The sequence below is a fragment of the Polypterus senegalus genome, chromosome 17 (genome assembly GCF_016835505.1).
Source record: "Polypterus senegalus isolate Bchr_013 chromosome 17, ASM1683550v1, whole genome shotgun sequence".
Taxonomy (NCBI): domain Eukaryota; kingdom Metazoa; phylum Chordata; class Cladistia; order Polypteriformes; family Polypteridae; genus Polypterus; species Polypterus senegalus.
In genome coordinates this window covers 71,872,268-71,889,856 of record NC_053170.1, presented here as the reverse complement: position 1 = coordinate 71,889,856, position 17,589 = coordinate 71,872,268, and the positions used below count along the sequence as shown (strand labels likewise).

General features: G+C 40.1%; 1 protein-coding gene across 1 annotated transcript in view; it reads left to right on the top strand.

The window, feature by feature from the left end:
* The window catches only part of col9a2 (procollagen, type IX, alpha 2), a 119,341-nt gene extending 109,025 nt beyond the window's left edge, over positions 1 to 10,316 (top strand). Inside the window, exons 27-32 of the mRNA XM_039740290.1 lie at positions 2,852 to 2,884; positions 3,105 to 3,251; positions 3,362 to 3,416; positions 4,307 to 4,495; positions 5,423 to 5,500; positions 9,072 to 10,316. Of these exons, the coding sequence (XP_039596224.1) occupies positions 2,852 to 2,884; positions 3,105 to 3,251; positions 3,362 to 3,416; positions 4,307 to 4,495; positions 5,423 to 5,500; positions 9,072 to 9,277 (708 nt within the window). The 3' untranslated portion in view covers positions 9,278 to 10,316. The remainder of the gene's footprint in view (positions 1 to 2,851; positions 2,885 to 3,104; positions 3,252 to 3,361; positions 3,417 to 4,306; positions 4,496 to 5,422; positions 5,501 to 9,071) is intronic.
* Positions 10,317 to 17,589: the final 7,273 nt, after the last annotated feature.

Genomic DNA, 17,589 nt, shown 5'->3' with positions numbered 1-17,589 from the left:
TCATTAATGAAGTTTTTATGTTAAAATCAAAGATGCAATTAAGAACTGAATCCGGATATTTCTACATGCATGTTATTTCCTTTACCAGCCTTTCAAGTGAGTGGCCTTGTGTGTGTGTGTGTTTGTGTGTGTAATTAGCCTTTGATAAGAGTTTACCAAGATTAATGTTGTTGTCATAGCTTTTAGATTAGAGATGCCTACTCACACATTTGGTTCATTTTCTCTTTCATTTCACAGCTTCACTTCCTTGTTAGCTCTCATAATTGCTTCAGTATGGCTTCTTTTAAAGGTGATGATTAACAACAAGCAGACACACCAGTTTAAATGAAAACACAGCCACTCATTCACTGTCCTTGGCACTTGCTTGTGTGCTTGTTATCGAGCAGCTCTTTTAGTAATACATATTTTTCAATTAATTACTCCAGCAAATGAATTTCTGTGTAATGTGTAAAAATCATCTTTTAAGATTCATTTTAAAAGTAGAGATGCATTTGCATATTCACCATCAAATATACATGTCCAAATAAAAATGCAAAATACTAATAAGCACAAACAACAAAACAGCCTGGTTTAGTGTTTCCAGTTAGAGTCACCTAAGCAGCAAAGCTGTGGCGTTACGATCCAACTGGGAGAATAACAAATTGCAATTTTCCATAGTCCCCTTAGTGTTACGTTTACCCCTAGAAGCATGAGCCAGAAAGTTATTAAGGAAAAATGTTATTATTAAAATAATATTGTGACAGATAGGAGGTGCTGTCAACCCGTGAACCCTCAGACAACACGTTCAGACACCAGGTAAAATAATGAAATGAATTTAATTTCATATATATTGTGCACAATACTTCCAATAACAATACACTAATCAATAATACAATCTTCCATTCCCAGTCGCATCGTCACCCTTTCTCCCAACTCAGCTCAGTTTGCTGGGGTTTCCCAGAGTCCTTTACGCGTGATTTCATAGCACTTCCGGGTCAGATGAAATCTTCTTCTTTTCTTCAGCCCAGAAGTACTTCTGTCCCTCTCTCTTCCACCCCCGTGACTAGGGAGTACTTCCAGGCTGAAGAAAAGAAAAAGATTTCATCTGACCCGGAAGGACTATAAAGGACTCTGGGAAACCCCAGCAAGCTGAGGTGAGTTGGGAGGAAGGGTGACGAAGCGACTGAGAGTGGAAGATTGTATTATTGATTAGTGAATTGTTATTGGAAGTATTGTGGAGGTGCTTTGTACACAATATATATGAAATTAAATTCATTTCATTATTTTACCTGGCTGTATGATAAATATAAATCACTGTGCCTCCCTGCATCGTCTCCTTGTGGCCCCCAGGGCTGTGAAGTAAAACTCCAATGTCCATGATGCCCTGCTGGAATTCGAGGCCCCTCCGTGTTGCAGGGAGGACTCCATCTAGTGGTGCGGAGGTATTAGCCAGGATCAACTGCCAGCCATATATCCCAAATATCAAAAACAAATATCTAAACATCAGCAGAAATACGGTGTGAAGAGTACTGTATGCCTAGTGCCCAGTGCTGCATTGATGCAGATAAAGTAGTCATCCTTTGTGTGAGAAGTTTTAAAGTGGACACCAACGCACAACCTAATGGAACCTAATTGTGCCAAGAACAGGCCATTGAGCCCAACAGGTCTGTCATTAAAAAAACAGTAAAGAACAACTGAAGAACATTTGTGTTAGGTAGAATGGTCAGTTGAAGTTTCTGTGGTCTTTTGGCCTGGAACCCCTGCAGATTATATATTATGACAGATACTGGGTGCTGTCGTCCCCTTGAACCCTCAGACCAGATGCCAGACACCAGATAAAAGTCCAAATAATGGTTTTATTACAATAATAATGTGCACAAAGCACCTTCCCCTCCACTATACTCAAATAAATCAATACACAATAATCACAATCCTCCACACCTCCTAACAGCTCAGTCACCCTTCCTCCCAACTCGGCCCACTGCTGGGATCTCCCACAGTTCTTTTATACTTCTTGACCCGGAAGTTTTTCTGTCCCTCATATAGTCCATATTGACTATATTAACACTTCCGGGTCGGGTAAAACTCCTTTTCTTCAACCCGGAAGTACGTCATTTCTTCTGTCCCCATGACTGGCACGTACTTCCGGGCTGTATGGAAAATATAAGTCCTTGAGCCTCCCTGCAGCGTCCTCTGGCAGCCCCCATGGTATCTAGCAGTGCTGTGAGTTAAAACTCCAAAGTCCATGATGCCCTGCTGGAATTCGGGGCATCTCCACATTGCAGGGAGGGCTCCATCTGGCTGCTTTGGGGTATTGGCCGGGAATAGTTGCCGGCCATAGTCCACAATATATATATATATATATATATATATATATATATATATATATATATATATATATATTTTTTTTTTTCTCCAGCTTAACTGGAGCAAAAAAGTGTCCAAAACCTCAAACTGCTGAGAAGTGCTTGGCAGTAAAAGACTAGCAGGTCCAGTTATCTTCCCTCAAGATTAGCTCTGTGGTCGATGGAGACGAAGCTGCAGTCAAGTCCAAAGGTGCGATTGTAGCACCTCCTCGAATAGAAGCTCTTCAACAGCCTGAGTTTGAACCTCTTTAGTGCTGTAACTTGAGTGAAGGCCAGAATCAAATTTTAGGAATTAAAATTATGATCAAAAAAAAAAAACTTAAATTGTTAAATATACAAACTACTGTAAATGTATAAACCAGCAAACAGCTATGTACATAACTGAGAAAGGAGTCTGATATGGTTTGGGCATCTAGTTAACAAGCATACGTGGCAGGCTAAGGCTGACGGCCCTGGGCTGTATAACACATTATTTGGCTAACACAAACCCCATTTCTTTATTATAGGGACTGTCTGGTGAACCAGGACCAAAAGGGCAGGTAAGGCTATTTTAAATGTTAAACAGTCATGCCATTCATTTTGATTATGAAAGCACTGGAAAGTTCTTTTGAGTGTAAGGACTTGCTACAAAATCTGCCTTAGAAATATCTAAACAAGTTTCATTAGCGTGTGTTCCAAAAAACATATCATAAAGCAAGTCAAGCTATTTTTGCTGCATTTTTTCTCTGGTTGAAATTATAATGTTTTGCTCCCCATCAGCAAGGTGTGCGGGGTGATCCTGGGTACAATGGACCAACAGGAGATCCTGGCAAGCCTGGAGAACGGGGACCCCCTGGCCTTCCAGGGCCTAGAGGACTTTATGGAGAAAGGGGTGTGCCTGGAATGCCCGGGAGACAAGGTGCATCAGTAAGTGTCCCTTTACTGGATGAATTCACTCTTGTCAGTTTATAAGATGCTTGGTTTTTCGGTATATGGTAAAGTGCAGGCCTGTTTTGTTTTCTTTTTGTTGTTTGTAGGGCAGAGATGCAAGTGATCAACACATCATCGAAGTTGTTCTTAAAATGCTTCAGGGTAAGTGTGAAGGGGCAAAGTTTTAAAAATAAAAATGTGAACTTATTTTAATGTTTCAATATTAAAGAGTGGGCGGCACTGTGACGCAGTGGGTAGTGCTGCTGTCCACTCTTTAAGTTAGGAGACCCGGGTTCGCTTCCCGTGTCCTCCCTGTGTGGAGTTTGCATGTTCTCCCTGTGTCTGTGTGGGTTTCCTCCAGGTACTCTGGTTTCTCCCACAGTTTAAAGACATGCAGGTTAGGCGCATTGGTGATTCTAAATTGTGCTTGGGGTGTGTGTGTGTGCATGCCCTGCGGTGGGCTGGCTCCCTGCCCGGGTTTGTTCCTGCCTTGTGCCCTCTGTTGGCTGGGATTGGCTCCAGCAGACCCCCATGACCCTGTAGTTAGGATATAGTGGGTTGGATAAAACTGAGTTGGAGCAAAGCAGAGCAAGTAATAAGCTGAGAAGCTGCAAGCTGTCAGGCCTGTATTGCAAGCTTTATGCTTTCTTTTTCTCTTGCTACCTTAAATCTGATAAGAAGTAGCCTGGTGGAGTTTATGATGTCAATTGTAACTTATATTATCCAATTATGCTCAACTCATATATGTCGGCACACAACGCCACAGTGAACTTGGTCAATAGGACACTGAAGTTCTGTTATGTAAACTACAGACTTTACGTGTACTTGAATTAACACTTTGGATTACATCAAATTAGACAAACTCACGAAATTCAATTTCTGTTGGAAAATGTTACCTTTAGAGCAAACCTTGGTAAAGTCCTCATTGAGCCCAGCATAAACTACAGAAGAACATGACACTTTGGAATAGCTCCATGATTCAGACAGACTCTACCCTCACTGACCATGTGAAGGCTGACAGACTAATCCTCCAAGTGCACATCTTGTTACAGAACAACTGGCTGCCGTCGCAGTGAGTGCTAAACGGGCTGCACTGGGAGGAGCAGGTGTGATGGGACCTCCAGGACCACCAGGCCCCCCAGGGTCTCCAGGAGAGCAAGGGTCTCATGGCCTTCCAGGACCCAGAGGAATACCAGGCATGATAGGGTCTGTTGGACAAATTGGAAACACTGGATTCAAAGGTAAGAGGGGGCTTGACATAAGCCTCCTCAGATGTTTCTCTTTTTCAGCGGACTCATCAATTTATTCCATTCTGTTTCTGTGCATCCTGCTGTATAGCTTGATACCTTAGCTGCCCTGGATTCTTATGACTTCTTTTTACAGATTGTCCAAGGACCCTTTGGTTTCCATCATTGTTGCATTTCTTGTATTTGCAGTATTTGTTCTTGCATTGTTCATGTTTTAAGTTTGACCCTGTATTGTAATTTTAGTAATCATGTAATCATATGCTGTTAATGGCGCTACATAAAATGCAGGTTTACTTAAAATGAAGAGGTGTACGTTAAGGTATAATATAGTACCAACAGCAGAGATGCTCTCAGTAATTGCTTTGATGTTACTTTATTATTGAATGCATACATTTAACGAATCTTCTGAACTCCTGTTGTATCTCATTATTGACTAAAACAGACAGACTCCACTGCACTTTGTGCTGTCTTAGCAGACCGAGTGAGGAGGCCTTCATGTCCAGCACAGTGTGCTGAGGATTTATTAAAAATGTCATAAAAACTAACTTAAACCCCAGCATGGCCACACGTTCATACTTTCATTAGGAAATAATTCATTTTCTTTAATTCCAAACATGATAGAGTGAAAAAGCAAATACCTGTGTGTTAAGTTTAATTTTCTAATTTTATATACCTAAATATATGCCATGCATTAATCTGTCTAATGGAAAGTTTGCTGTGTCGAAATAAGCTGAGCCTTTTTATGTAAAGGCAAATTGACACTTAGTGAGTTCTGGTCCATTCTCATTTTAGCTATTTCAGTTTTTAGCCCATTACTGAGACTATGATCCAGAATGACATATATTATTTTTTATTTTATTGGAAAAAGTTTCTCCACATTTAACAAAATTGTAATTGTGCTTTGTTCTTACTCTGTCACAGGTAAGAGAGGACCAAAGGGTGAAAGAGGTGATCCAGGACGTGCACACCAGGGCCAACCAGGACCTCCTGGCATACCAGGTGAGCACTCCATCTGCCTCTTTTTTTGGGCTTGTCGTAGTTTTTGTTCTGTTTCTGAACTTCTCTCAAATGTTGCTACAATTTGCAAAGCAAAAAAGAACTTAGTATAGAAGACTAAATATCAAATATTTTACTTTATCAGAGATTGACCTTACCTAAAAAATAAGATGTCCTCACAGTGAAAATAACCATTGCTTTAAAATTCACTTGTGATCAGGTCTACAGTATAATAGATAGATAGATAGATAGATAGATAGATAGATAGATAGATAGATAGATAGATAGATAGATAGATAGATAGATAGATAGATAGATAGATAGATAGATAGATAGATAGATAGTGTGGGGTACAGCCCGGACACAGACAGGAAGACATGATGTTTCACCACACACACATTTATTTACACTATATATACAGCTGATAAAGTGCACAAACCCAGTGCCACAGCACCAATCACCCCTTTAGTCCAGACCTCAATACAATGCCTTTAGTCCTCTCTGGTCCGCCTCCAGTCCTCTCCTCCAAGCTCTTGTCCTCTTCCACCTGACTCCAGCCATCGAATGTAGGGAGGCTGCCCCTTTTATGCAAGCCCGGATGGGCTCCAGGTGCTTTCAGACACTCCTGCGCGGACACTCCCTTGTGTGGCGGAAGTGCCGGCTGTGCACCTGGAAGCACTCCGGGTGTCCCCAGTCTTCTTCCCCCCAGCACTTCCGGGTGTGCCGGAAGTGCTGAGGTCCAGGACTCCAAAGGAATAGGTGCGCCCCCTGGCGGTGACCACAGGCCCCTACAGGGTGGAGCTTCAAAGCTCTGTACCTGTGGCTCCCAAAGGTACCAGGGCGGTTGCCCCCACATGGTCTGGGGAAGGCGCAAGCCCTCCTCCAGTCCTCCTGGGCGTCCCAGCCAGGTCGCCTCCCCAGCCGTCTCTGACAATAGATAGATAGATAGATACTCTTTTCCCAAATGGAAAATGACATTTTTATAGAAGTTCAATACATAAATAAATATAACAAACACCAACAATGACCCTCCAACACACTCAATAAACCTTGGAATCAGTCATTCACAGCCACTTCAGATTTCATTCTTCACTTCCTCATTCTCCTGGTGGAAGCAGTTTGTTTCCTAATAAAAGCCTTCTAAGTGCTAGTAAGATGCACCAGACAGTTGTCAGATCTGCTCAAAGGTGCCACAGGTTCACACTTAAAGGCGTCTTTAGCGTTGGAATAGAGCAGGTGCAGCTTGTTTCTTTCATGGCACATACTGTTGAAAGTCTGTCGCTGTCACTACACATTATAACTTCAGGGTTAGAATGATTCATCATTAGAGTATAGGTAGCAGAGTGAATTCTTTCTGTTGCTGATGATGGTTCACAAAAAAGGCACCCCAACCAAAATGGTCCAAATAAATTTAAATGCTTAATTATGTAAACCTGGAATACAACAGCATGAGAGTTACTAATCCAAAGCCCTTAGCTGGCTAATTCCTCTTATTCTATTACTACTACAGAGAATCCAATCCACTTCTCCGCACGAGTTTAGGCAGTTAATTGAAAAGTAAGATGGAATTGGTCACTGCTGTCATCTGGAAGTCTCAAGCTGTTAGCATCTGGGTAGTGTCATTGTTTTCATATATACAATTATCTACAAAAGTGCACTTCATTCCACTATAGTCTAATTTTGAATATGAGCTAATAAAATTAACATATTTCTGTGTTTAACTCTCTAGAAACATTTAAAAACTGGGGCAAACTTGCTAAAAGTTGCCAAGGTCTTAATAAACTCAGAAGTACTAGATGTTAAATAATACTAAAAAAAATACACGTCCTTGTGCTGTGACAAGGATGTCATATGTCAGATCTGCTTTTTATTTATTTTAGGCATGTAATGTACATTTTATAAGTTTTCCAGATAAAGTTGAGTAGAACAGCTAGCGTTCTAGAACTCTGTTATGGCCATTGCGGTTTTCTATGCGATGGCGTCCTGGGCTGGTAACGTCACTTCAAGAGAGGCCCACTCAATCAACAATGAACAACGCTGCCCACCCCCTCTCTGACACACTGAGGACTTTCAGCCAGCAAATCCTTCATCAGAAGTGTGTTGGGAAACGCTAATGGGGCTCCTTTATACGTACAGCGATATGCCTGCCTGCATATTGCCTCGGTGTCTGCTCTCATTGTTCTTAGCCAGTTTTAATCATTTTTTGTGTTTTTTAAAGGGAGTTGTTGCTGTTTGTTATAAAAGTTCTATATTTCTTCTGTAAAAGTTATATTTCCTCTTGGGACAAACAAAGTGCTATCTATCTGGTATTTAAATAATGTAAGCCTTAGACCCTCAGCATGACCCCTTGCCATACTGTCGATATGAATAAGGTGCTTTCTGTCCAATCATTTGGCCGTCCTGTCCGCCACAAGCCACTGGGATTTATACACGTATCATTTGCTGGTATGACAGCTGCATTCTCAAGTCCACCATGAAGCCTGTCTGGGTAGATTTTGCTCCTTCTCCCACATGCATTTGGGTTTTCAACACTTTTTCTTGGTTTCCTTATACAGTCTAATAATATGCAGGTTAGGTTAGCTGGAGACTATTAATCTCCTCTGCCTGCATAGCATTGTTGAATGCAATAGTGTCCTCTGTGATAGTCTGCCATTCCATGTACAACTGATCTTTGCCTTGTTTGCTTTGCTTCCTAACAACGCGTGTTGGACTCGGTGGATTCAGAAAAAGGAGAGAAAGATTTCTAAATTTGGTTTTCACTTGCTTGCCAGCATCTGTGAGTGGCTGAGATAACCAGAAAGGTCCTCTTATGAAATAAAGCCGTCCACTTGGGCAATCCACTGCTTTTCCACTTATTGCCACTGAAATTTCACTTGCAGTTTTTTTGCTGAATGGCATTGTTGATTCAGAGCTCTACATTTTGAAAAAGAAACTTCTGAAAAACCTTCACTGGCAATCAGTAAAAACAAGTTCAATTAAATCAGACAAAAAGTGCAGCCTTCGGAAAACTATAAAATAGTAAGAATCATAAATCCTTATAATTGCGTTATCACTTTTTTTTAGCTCAATACAAATTACTGTTCATATCCATGGAGGCACTGTATTAAATTTAAAAATGTCTGGTTTCTCTTTCTGGTATTAATTTAGTAACATTTTTGTACAAATCAATATATGAATGAATGAAAACGTAACTTTTAAATTGGAAACAGAAGTAGATAAGAACCGTTGTTTTTTCTGCACGTGAGGACATTTAATTTGTTGTGAACAAATGTAAGTCCAGCATGAGATAAGGGTGGAAGATTTCAAACTTCACTGTCAGCCTTGTCCTGATTCTGACTCATTAATTAGATATTAAGGATAATGAAATGATTGACAGAGATGGGAATGATAGCTAACGTGAAATGGAGGCTCCACCAAAGCTTTTGTATTGTAGGGCAAAAATGGAAGCAAAGCACAAGTGGATATAAAACATGAGCATCTGAATACAAGGTGCCCTACGGTAACAGTTAAGCTCTTTAATAGACACATATATTTCATATATCCTGATACATTTTTGAATACTTTCATTCTGCAGGTCCACCTGGCATTGATGGGTACGGAAGAGATGGCAAACATGGGGAGACTGGTGCACAGGGTATCCCCGGAGAGCCTGGGCGCCCAGGGGCAGTGGGACCTCCTGGTCTTCCGGGATTCTGTGAGGCAGCTGCTTGTCTTGCAGCCTCAGCTTATGCGCCTGCACGTCTGAGTGAAGCCGGTGCGATCAAAGGACCATCCAAGTAATTGTTCAGAAAACAAAAAAAGGGTCACCACCAAAAGCAGTGAGGCAGGAAGCTGTGGAGATGTGGCCAATCTAGTCCGTGGTGCAGACCTTCTCCAGCACCTGCTCACAAAAGATGGAATAAACCTGGAATGGAATGGACTACACAATTCTTAAAATTAAAAAGACTGTTGCGTTAATAATCAAGTACTGGTGCTTTTTAAATCATGGCCACTGTATTTTTATTTTCTTTTCTACGTAACAAATTGATTATTTTTAAAGTCATAACCAGTCATAAAGTCTTTCCTACCACCAACCCTCCTTACAAAGCACATGTATGAAAGAGTCATAAAATAAACCTTTGGAAAATGTTACGGAAATCTTGTAAGATTTGTTAATAATTACCTCCAGTTGTTTGCTTGTACAAAACGCTGCCTTTCTGTTCAGCTCTTTGTCTTTTCCTTCTCCTCATTTGTGACTTGCCGTTGTTGTATTCCTTTAACCTTTCTTTACTTGAAAAGAACAAACACAAGCAAAACCAAAGCCTGCTTTCAAATCGCACTCTGTGATCCATTGTTGTAAATCTTTTTGTAAATTTGTGATTTAAAATATATTGGAAAATGGGTTGTTAGCACAATTAAATAAAGGTACAATGTTACTGAACTTAATCAGCGTTCATTAAATTTCAACAATGATGCGGTCTGTCTGCCTGTCCAAAGTGAGCCTGCATTGAAAAGCCTCATCGGTGAAATGGATTTGCGAGAAAAATCCAAATGCAGCGGCTGATTGCCAGAACCCATGATCCTGATTAACTTCATTAATGGACATTATTTATTACTTTGAAAGCTTCTCATCACTTTTTGACTGTAAAGACAGGAAAATTTGTTGACATTCACTGTTGGTTGTACAATTTCACAGGCCGAGTTAATAAAAGGACACTTTTGTAAAAGCTAATGTTCCTCTGTATCTAATGGAGATTGTGTATGAAAAGCATTAATCCATGACATAGACACATGCTGCTTTCTTCTTTTTCTATCTCTAATAAAATCTGTACACACAATACCACCATGAAGTGAGTTCATTAATGTAAATGTAAATTATTTCATTACATCCTACAGGTAAGGTAAAGCACATTCAAATAATGGAATGCCGAAGGCACAAGAACCATAGCTTTGAACGTTCATTCGGTTAATATGTTCAGTCTTCTGTACATATTGCTTGCTGGGTTGTCACTTGATTGGTGGGTGAGCTAAAGTTTGTTATCGGCTCACCTTGCATTTCAAAGCTCCTATTGATTTAGCACGTGTTAATAAGCATTAGAACATTTACAAACATTTTCACGAGAGCAGGCCCAAAATAGCTCGCCATCCCTCTCCACCTCATTCCTCTAAAATAATGTTGGATTGTGTTGGAATGTTTCTAGGGTCCTACTGTCTACCGCACATGTGTCTGTGGTTCTCTGTATGAAGACCAGCTTCCTAATGTTTGTGTGAAATTTACCTTTAACAAATGTTCTTGATCAACTAATTTTGAAATAAGTCTCAAACTATTTCCTCCTGTACTAATTCCCTTCATAATTTTAAGCACTTCAATCAATCAAAACAAGTGACTTGCACACTCTTAATGGCACATGCCAGGCAGCTCACCAGTAATGAGCAAGTAGGCCCCTGAAGACCCAGCTCTAGTGTTCAGGTAAACTAGGCGGTGAAACAAATTGAGGGCCGTGTATCATTTTTTAAACATTAACCAGTCAGTGTTGTCTCCCTTACTTGACCCACGACATTGAGAAGCTCTTCTGTCTGCTGCCTACTTACGATGATTGATTTTAATGTCTGATGGCCTACACAATCCATTTATAAGTGGTGTTCCACATAACCCAGAATTCTGCATTGTACTAAGCTTCACAGAGGTGGTCTTTCCGCTGAACGTCCTTGTTTTTTTACTTTTTTTGGACGCTGCATCATAGTTTTACATTTATTTAAGGGAAATTTCCCTTTTGGCAAGTTTGCTTTTATCATATTTTTCATGTTTGTTTTAGTTGATGCCGATATAAAATTTGTGTATAGGTATGTCTTTCCACTTCTTTCTGTATTTCGCAAGCACAGCGCATTGCTATTATGAGACATTCCCGGAGGATCGTTTAGGTGCCTGTGATGAATCTAGCAACATGAGGAACAAAATATGGCAGTATGCCTAATCGTTGAACTGGTCAGCATGCACGGTACAACCTTGGCAATTTGTGCATTATGTATTCAATTCGATGTGTACTATACCTGTTTTTCTTTAATAAACATTATTATTTTATATTGGTATTAATTGAAATGGGCTGCATGTTGGCGCAGTGGGTAGCACTGCTGCCTCGCAGTTAGGAGACCCAGGTTCACTTCCCAGGTCCTCCCTGCGTGGAGTTTGCATGTTCTCCCCGTGTCTGAATGGGTTTCCTCCCAGAGTCCAAAGACATGCAGGTTAGATGGTGTTGTGATGTAAGATTTTGCATATAACTTGATAAATGTTTTGTATGTCTTTGTTTATAATTTAGGCAAAGCAATGCAATTTAGTGTTACTTTGGTGACAGGCATTCGTGTTTGCCCCCCAATCCCCCTTTTCAACTAAGTCCCTTTGTAATTTTACGACAGGATTTGGGAGATGTGTCTTAAACCAGTTTGGCAAGTGTTTCTCTGCTAAAGTTTTTCAACCCCCCTGCAAGGATGCCAGGATGTTTAACATATGGTTTGGGGGTGGCAGGTGTTAAGGTGTTCTATGTCTCCCATTGGTCTGAGGTATGGCTGTTTGGAATTGGCTTGTCTCAGAGGCCTTTAAGTACCATGATGTCCTATTGGCTGTAGGGGTTGGACAGAAAACCCATAAATTTGCTTGCTTTATCTCACTCTCTCTCTCTTACTAACATCTGAAAGAAGCATCTCTTGCTAACCTGTGATGATGAAGACAACACAATGAAGAGCACAGCTCAGCAGACATATTGAACAGACATGTGGCTGAAAGCTGAGCAACAACGATGCCTTAACTAGAGACATTTTAAGTAACTACGTCTGTGTGCCACCTGAACTACACACCACCATTTAATCAGGTTGTATGGTTGTCAATATTCAAATGTACTTTGCATATTGTTATTATTTATGAATATTATCAATAGTACATTATTTTATGTGTAACTTAACTCCTTCTTGTCTTTTTACTACATCTAATTGCCTGAGGTTATAGATATAGAAGGGAAGGTGGGGATAACGTTATATAAAATAATATCTTATAAACAGTGGTAAGTCTTTGAGATTAGGCATTCTAAGGCTACATATTAATAATACAATAGGGGAAAGTAGAGCAAAATATATATTACTCTACCAAGATAAAACATGTGATTTGAAATTGTCCCTGGTGTGTGCTTGGTGTGCGGGTGTGTGCCCTGCGGTGGGCTGGCGCCTTGCCCAGGGTTTGTTTCCTGCCTTGTGCCCTTTGTTGGCTGGGATTGGCTCCAGCAGACCCCCGTGACCCTGTATTTAGGATATAGTGGGTTGGATAATGGATGGATGGATAAATGGGAATAATTTATGAAATTAGTGAAAATTATAGAAAAACCCTATCATACATTGTAGAAAAGTCATTTTTGTTTTTTAAATAAGTTATATACATTATGTCCTTGTGATTCATAGAATCTTCAGCAACCATATCAGTGGAGAATTTGCTAGTCGAAACAAAGGATTTCAAAGAATTTTGTTCTAAGTTTGCAAAGATAAGTCAAGAAAAAAGCAGTTTTGAATTTCAGTGATTTGCATTTTTATAATCTTAGGAAGTTTTAATTGAACATGTTTTTGTTATTTGCTTTTTAAAACACATTCTTTATGTAAAGTAAAGCATTGAGCAAGTAACCCATTAATGATTGTTATGCTGATAAATCAGATTTACATTGATTTACCCGATATCTGTGGTAAACTACCAGTTTTATTTGGCGTCATTTACCAAGAACTGTAAAATTCAAAACAAATATATAGCACATATATTGCTAGTGCACACCTAATGCTGAATGAGAAAACGTGAATCAGTTCATAATCCATTTCAACAAGCAGATTACAAACAAAATGCTATAAAGCTAATACAAATGCAAATGGTATTATAGCTAAAATCCTACATTTTTGAAACTTTAATTCCATAGAAAAGATCATGCAATTGGCGGGGGGTCCATTTATCACTCTGCCTTGGGCAGCGCAAATGTTAGAGCCCACCCTGGGACCACTGGTTCTCGTCTTCTCTTTGTCTTGACCTTCTATCCTGCTCTGCTTTAGTTTTCCAATGCCTTGAGAGGGCACACAATTGTACTTACCAACACAATTTGTTTTTTTGTATTTTATAAATTCATGTCTACACAATGGCTGTGTAATCAGTATTATTACTTTTGACACAATATAACAGTTCTTACCTGCCTAATCTAATTCAGAGCCTTGAATTAATCCTCCAAGAATTAGGGGCAACACAGGAAGGAGTCTTGGACAGGGCACCGGTCCGTACTCCATGTTGAAAAGTTAAACATGTAACGGGAAATGATTAGTGGTGGCAGCAGAATGCCAATGTACTGTAAATGATCACAGAGATGTCGGAGCATTTGAAGAGGCTTTTAGAAATGTTGTCAGAGGGGATTACGGCAGAATGATGACTTGTTAACTTTAGAAGACGATCTTGGGAAAGCACAGGTTAATAAAGAAGTTGCAGCAGCTACTGTATATTCTATGATATTGAACAAATGTATCATGTGCTATGGAAGAAAGGGCTTTAAATTCAACTATAGGAATTAGCGAAGGGGAAGACTTTACAATTTCTTTGTGTTTTATTTGGATGATCTATGCAGATAATGGTGGGCTCTGCATATTCACGATCCTATGAGTGAGAGAATGGTAGCCCTTCATTATTTAATATCACGATTAGTGATATTTTTTTCTCAAATAGGGACCAGAGAGGATAAGTCATTGATGATGGAGCTCTATGAATTAGAGGAAAGAAGTTATTTGTTGGGGTTGAAATGCAGTTAGGTGGTAATGAGTGGAAGAGTGGACAGATACTTTAAACTCACAATAATTAAAATAGAGAATCGTTAAAAATCCTGAACCTATTTGAAATTATATGATAAAACTCTGTGCTAAAATTTTTAGGAATGTGTATGAATAGTAAGCGTCATATAAGTAAATTATTCATAAATGCAAAAAAAGTATTGAATTTTTGATTGGGGTGCTATTAGAAAACTCTGATGGTATATTTCGATTTATTTTTGATAATTATGTGTGGCTTATTTGTCTGCCTCACCTTCTAGGCTAAACAACAACAAAATGTATTTAAATAGCACATTTTCATACAAATAATGTAGCTCAAAGTGCTTTACATGATGAAGAAAGAGAAAAAAGACTAAATAAATAACATAGAATAAAAGTAAGGTCCGATGGCCATGGAGGACAGAAAAAACAAAAAAAAAAACTCCAGACGGCTGGAGAAAAAAGTAAAATCTGCAGGGGTTCCAAGGCCACGAGACCGCCCAGCTCCCACGAGGCATTCTACCCAACATAAAATGCTTGGAAGTGCACACGGGTGTGATTAAACTCCCAGAATTTATCTGGAACCAGGTATTCCCAATGTCACAATTTTGTATACTAGTGTCAAAGTCTTGAGAATGATTTTAAAAAGGAGAATGCTAGAGACACAGAGAGAGACAATATGTTTGATATAATTGAGGGGAGGCATTAAATGGTCAGACATTAGCACATGAACCTCAATGTAACTCAGTATTGTTTGAAGCTACCGACCTCGCTTGAAAGGCAGTCAATATGACCTGGCGTCATCCTGAAGCCCAGTTTGGATGGGCTAAAGTAAAGCAATGGGTGAAAATGACAGGAAATAGACCGAGCTGAGCTTCAGATCCACAACTTAAGTGAGTGTTTCAGTATCTGATGTGATCCGTTGGACTGTCGCCATGAAGACTTCAACTGTGACAGCACCTGTGGACTTAACACTGGATTCTGGATCATGTGGTCTTTACTGCCACCTCCAGTTCCATTAGTGATTTAATTGTATTCTGCTATCCTTGTGCTTGGCAGCCTACCTGTTACTGCGTCCAAGGACAATGTCATGTACACTACATGAGTCTCCATAGTGGAGTCTGCTATTGCTTTGCTGGGAATGGATTTATAAAGGGTCACAGTGGTGCTTCAATTACATTTCTGTCTAACTGGCTGGAACCACAAAGTCTGTTCCAGTGATGCACCTTTGTAAAGCTCCATCACCTTCTGTTGTTCTTGTACACATAATTGTAATGTCCGACTCCAATTGCCTCAGTTGGCTGCTATACTTTCAGGCCCAATGAAAGGCTGAGTTAACATCACACTTCACGCACAAAAAGTTTTCCAATCTCATTCCCACAATCGACAGTGCAAGGACAATTAATCACAAAATATAAAGGTGAAAAATGAATATATTGTAAAGCAGGGTGAATATAAACATAGAAATTGCCCCAAAGTGTAAAATAATAAATAAGAAAAATAACCAAATATTTACATACACTTGAAAATTGCTTTCCCCCCATTAAACACCATATACAACCCATACAAGAAATATTTCCCCAAATAAATACAATGAACAAAACATGCAACAGATACCATAAAGCAGACACACTCAAAGTCCAGACTGGGCCAGTTGCCGAGAAGATGGTAGAAAACAAAGCAGGCCTAAATCCTTGGAGAATGCCAAAAGATGGACTGAAATGATGACACGGGTCCAGCAGCAAACCTCCGCAGCTCTTCAATTCAGTAACTCCGCTGGATAGCCAATGGTGTTGCAGGCTTTGGTCACCTGGTTTACTTGACTTGAATCAGATAATCTTTCCCCAACCCTGATAAATGAGCTGAAGGAGATGGATCCCCTAAGGCAGAACATGTAGTTCAAGACAGGACCAGATGCCTGGCCATGTCTCATTCTGTTAGGCTTTCGTTTGCACACCAGGACTGTTAAGGCAGCAGATTTAACAGACATCCACCTGTGCCATCTCCCACTTGTATTTCAAACAAAGTGACTGAACTCCTGATTGTATGAGAATCTGCCTGGGTTCCGTCTGATAGCTGACATCTCTCCAGAGGTCCATCCGTGAACTTCAGAAGGCCCAAAATGGACTTAAGCAAGAAGAAAGAGATGCACATCAATGAACAACAACTCTGATGGACAGAAATACTCACCTAAAATATAATGAGACCCTGATTTTGTAATTGGAAGTGACTTTAATCCAATCGGGGTAAGCTATGCATTCCCTTAAAACTAGTCACACTTGTCCCACCCTGGAATATTCTCACAATATTACTGAACTTGCTTGGGGATTCTGTCTGGGAGGGGAAAATCTGCTAAATGACCTTCTGAAATTAGAAATAAAAAGCACATGAGCCATTTTCTTTCAGCTGGGGGTGACTGAAAGTAACAATTCTTCTCTTTTTGTGAGCCTGAGAGCTGAGGTCCGGTTTGCCAAGCTAAACAGAAACAAGAAGGGAACTTCAGCATCTACAGTACACTCTTGTGCCGCAACAAGCAGTAAGGCTTATCCTCTGAAGATGCAGACAACACAGTAAAGGACACAAGTGAGGAAAGCACTGCATACCACAAACAGAGGATCATGGGAGAGTGCAATCAACGTAAGAAGAGTCCTCCACTTGAACTTGGAACAGCAACAAAGCAACAACTCCACACAATGGTGGACATCATCCACAAAGATTTGGTATTGTAAAACTATTTATCTGTGCCAGGATAAGGTACAACTCTAAATACCAGTCAACTTCCAGCATATATGTTATATGATTGTCTGACTGTGTCCTGTTTTATATGTCAACTTACGCTCAACTGCTTAACACAAATATCCAATCAACCAATCACATGACAGCAATTCAAAGCATTTAGGCATGTAGGCAATCTGAAGTTCAAACCGAGCATCAGAATGGGGAAGAAAGGTGATTTAAGTGACTTTGAACGTGGCATGGTTGTTGGTGCCAGACGGGCTGGTGCGAGTATTTCAGAAAGTGCTGATCTACTGGGATTTTCACGCACAACCATCTGAAGAGTTCACAGAGAATGGTCCAAAAAAGGGAAAATATCTAGTAAACGGCAGTTGTTTGGGTGAAAATGACTTGTTGATGCCAGAGGTCAGGGGAGACTGGCCAGACTAGTTCAAGCTGATAGAAAGGCAACAGTAACTCAACCACTTGTTACAACCGAGGTATGCAGAAGAGCATATCTGAATGCACAACACTTTGAACTTTGAAGCAGATGTGCTGCAGTAGCAGGAGACGATACCAGGTGC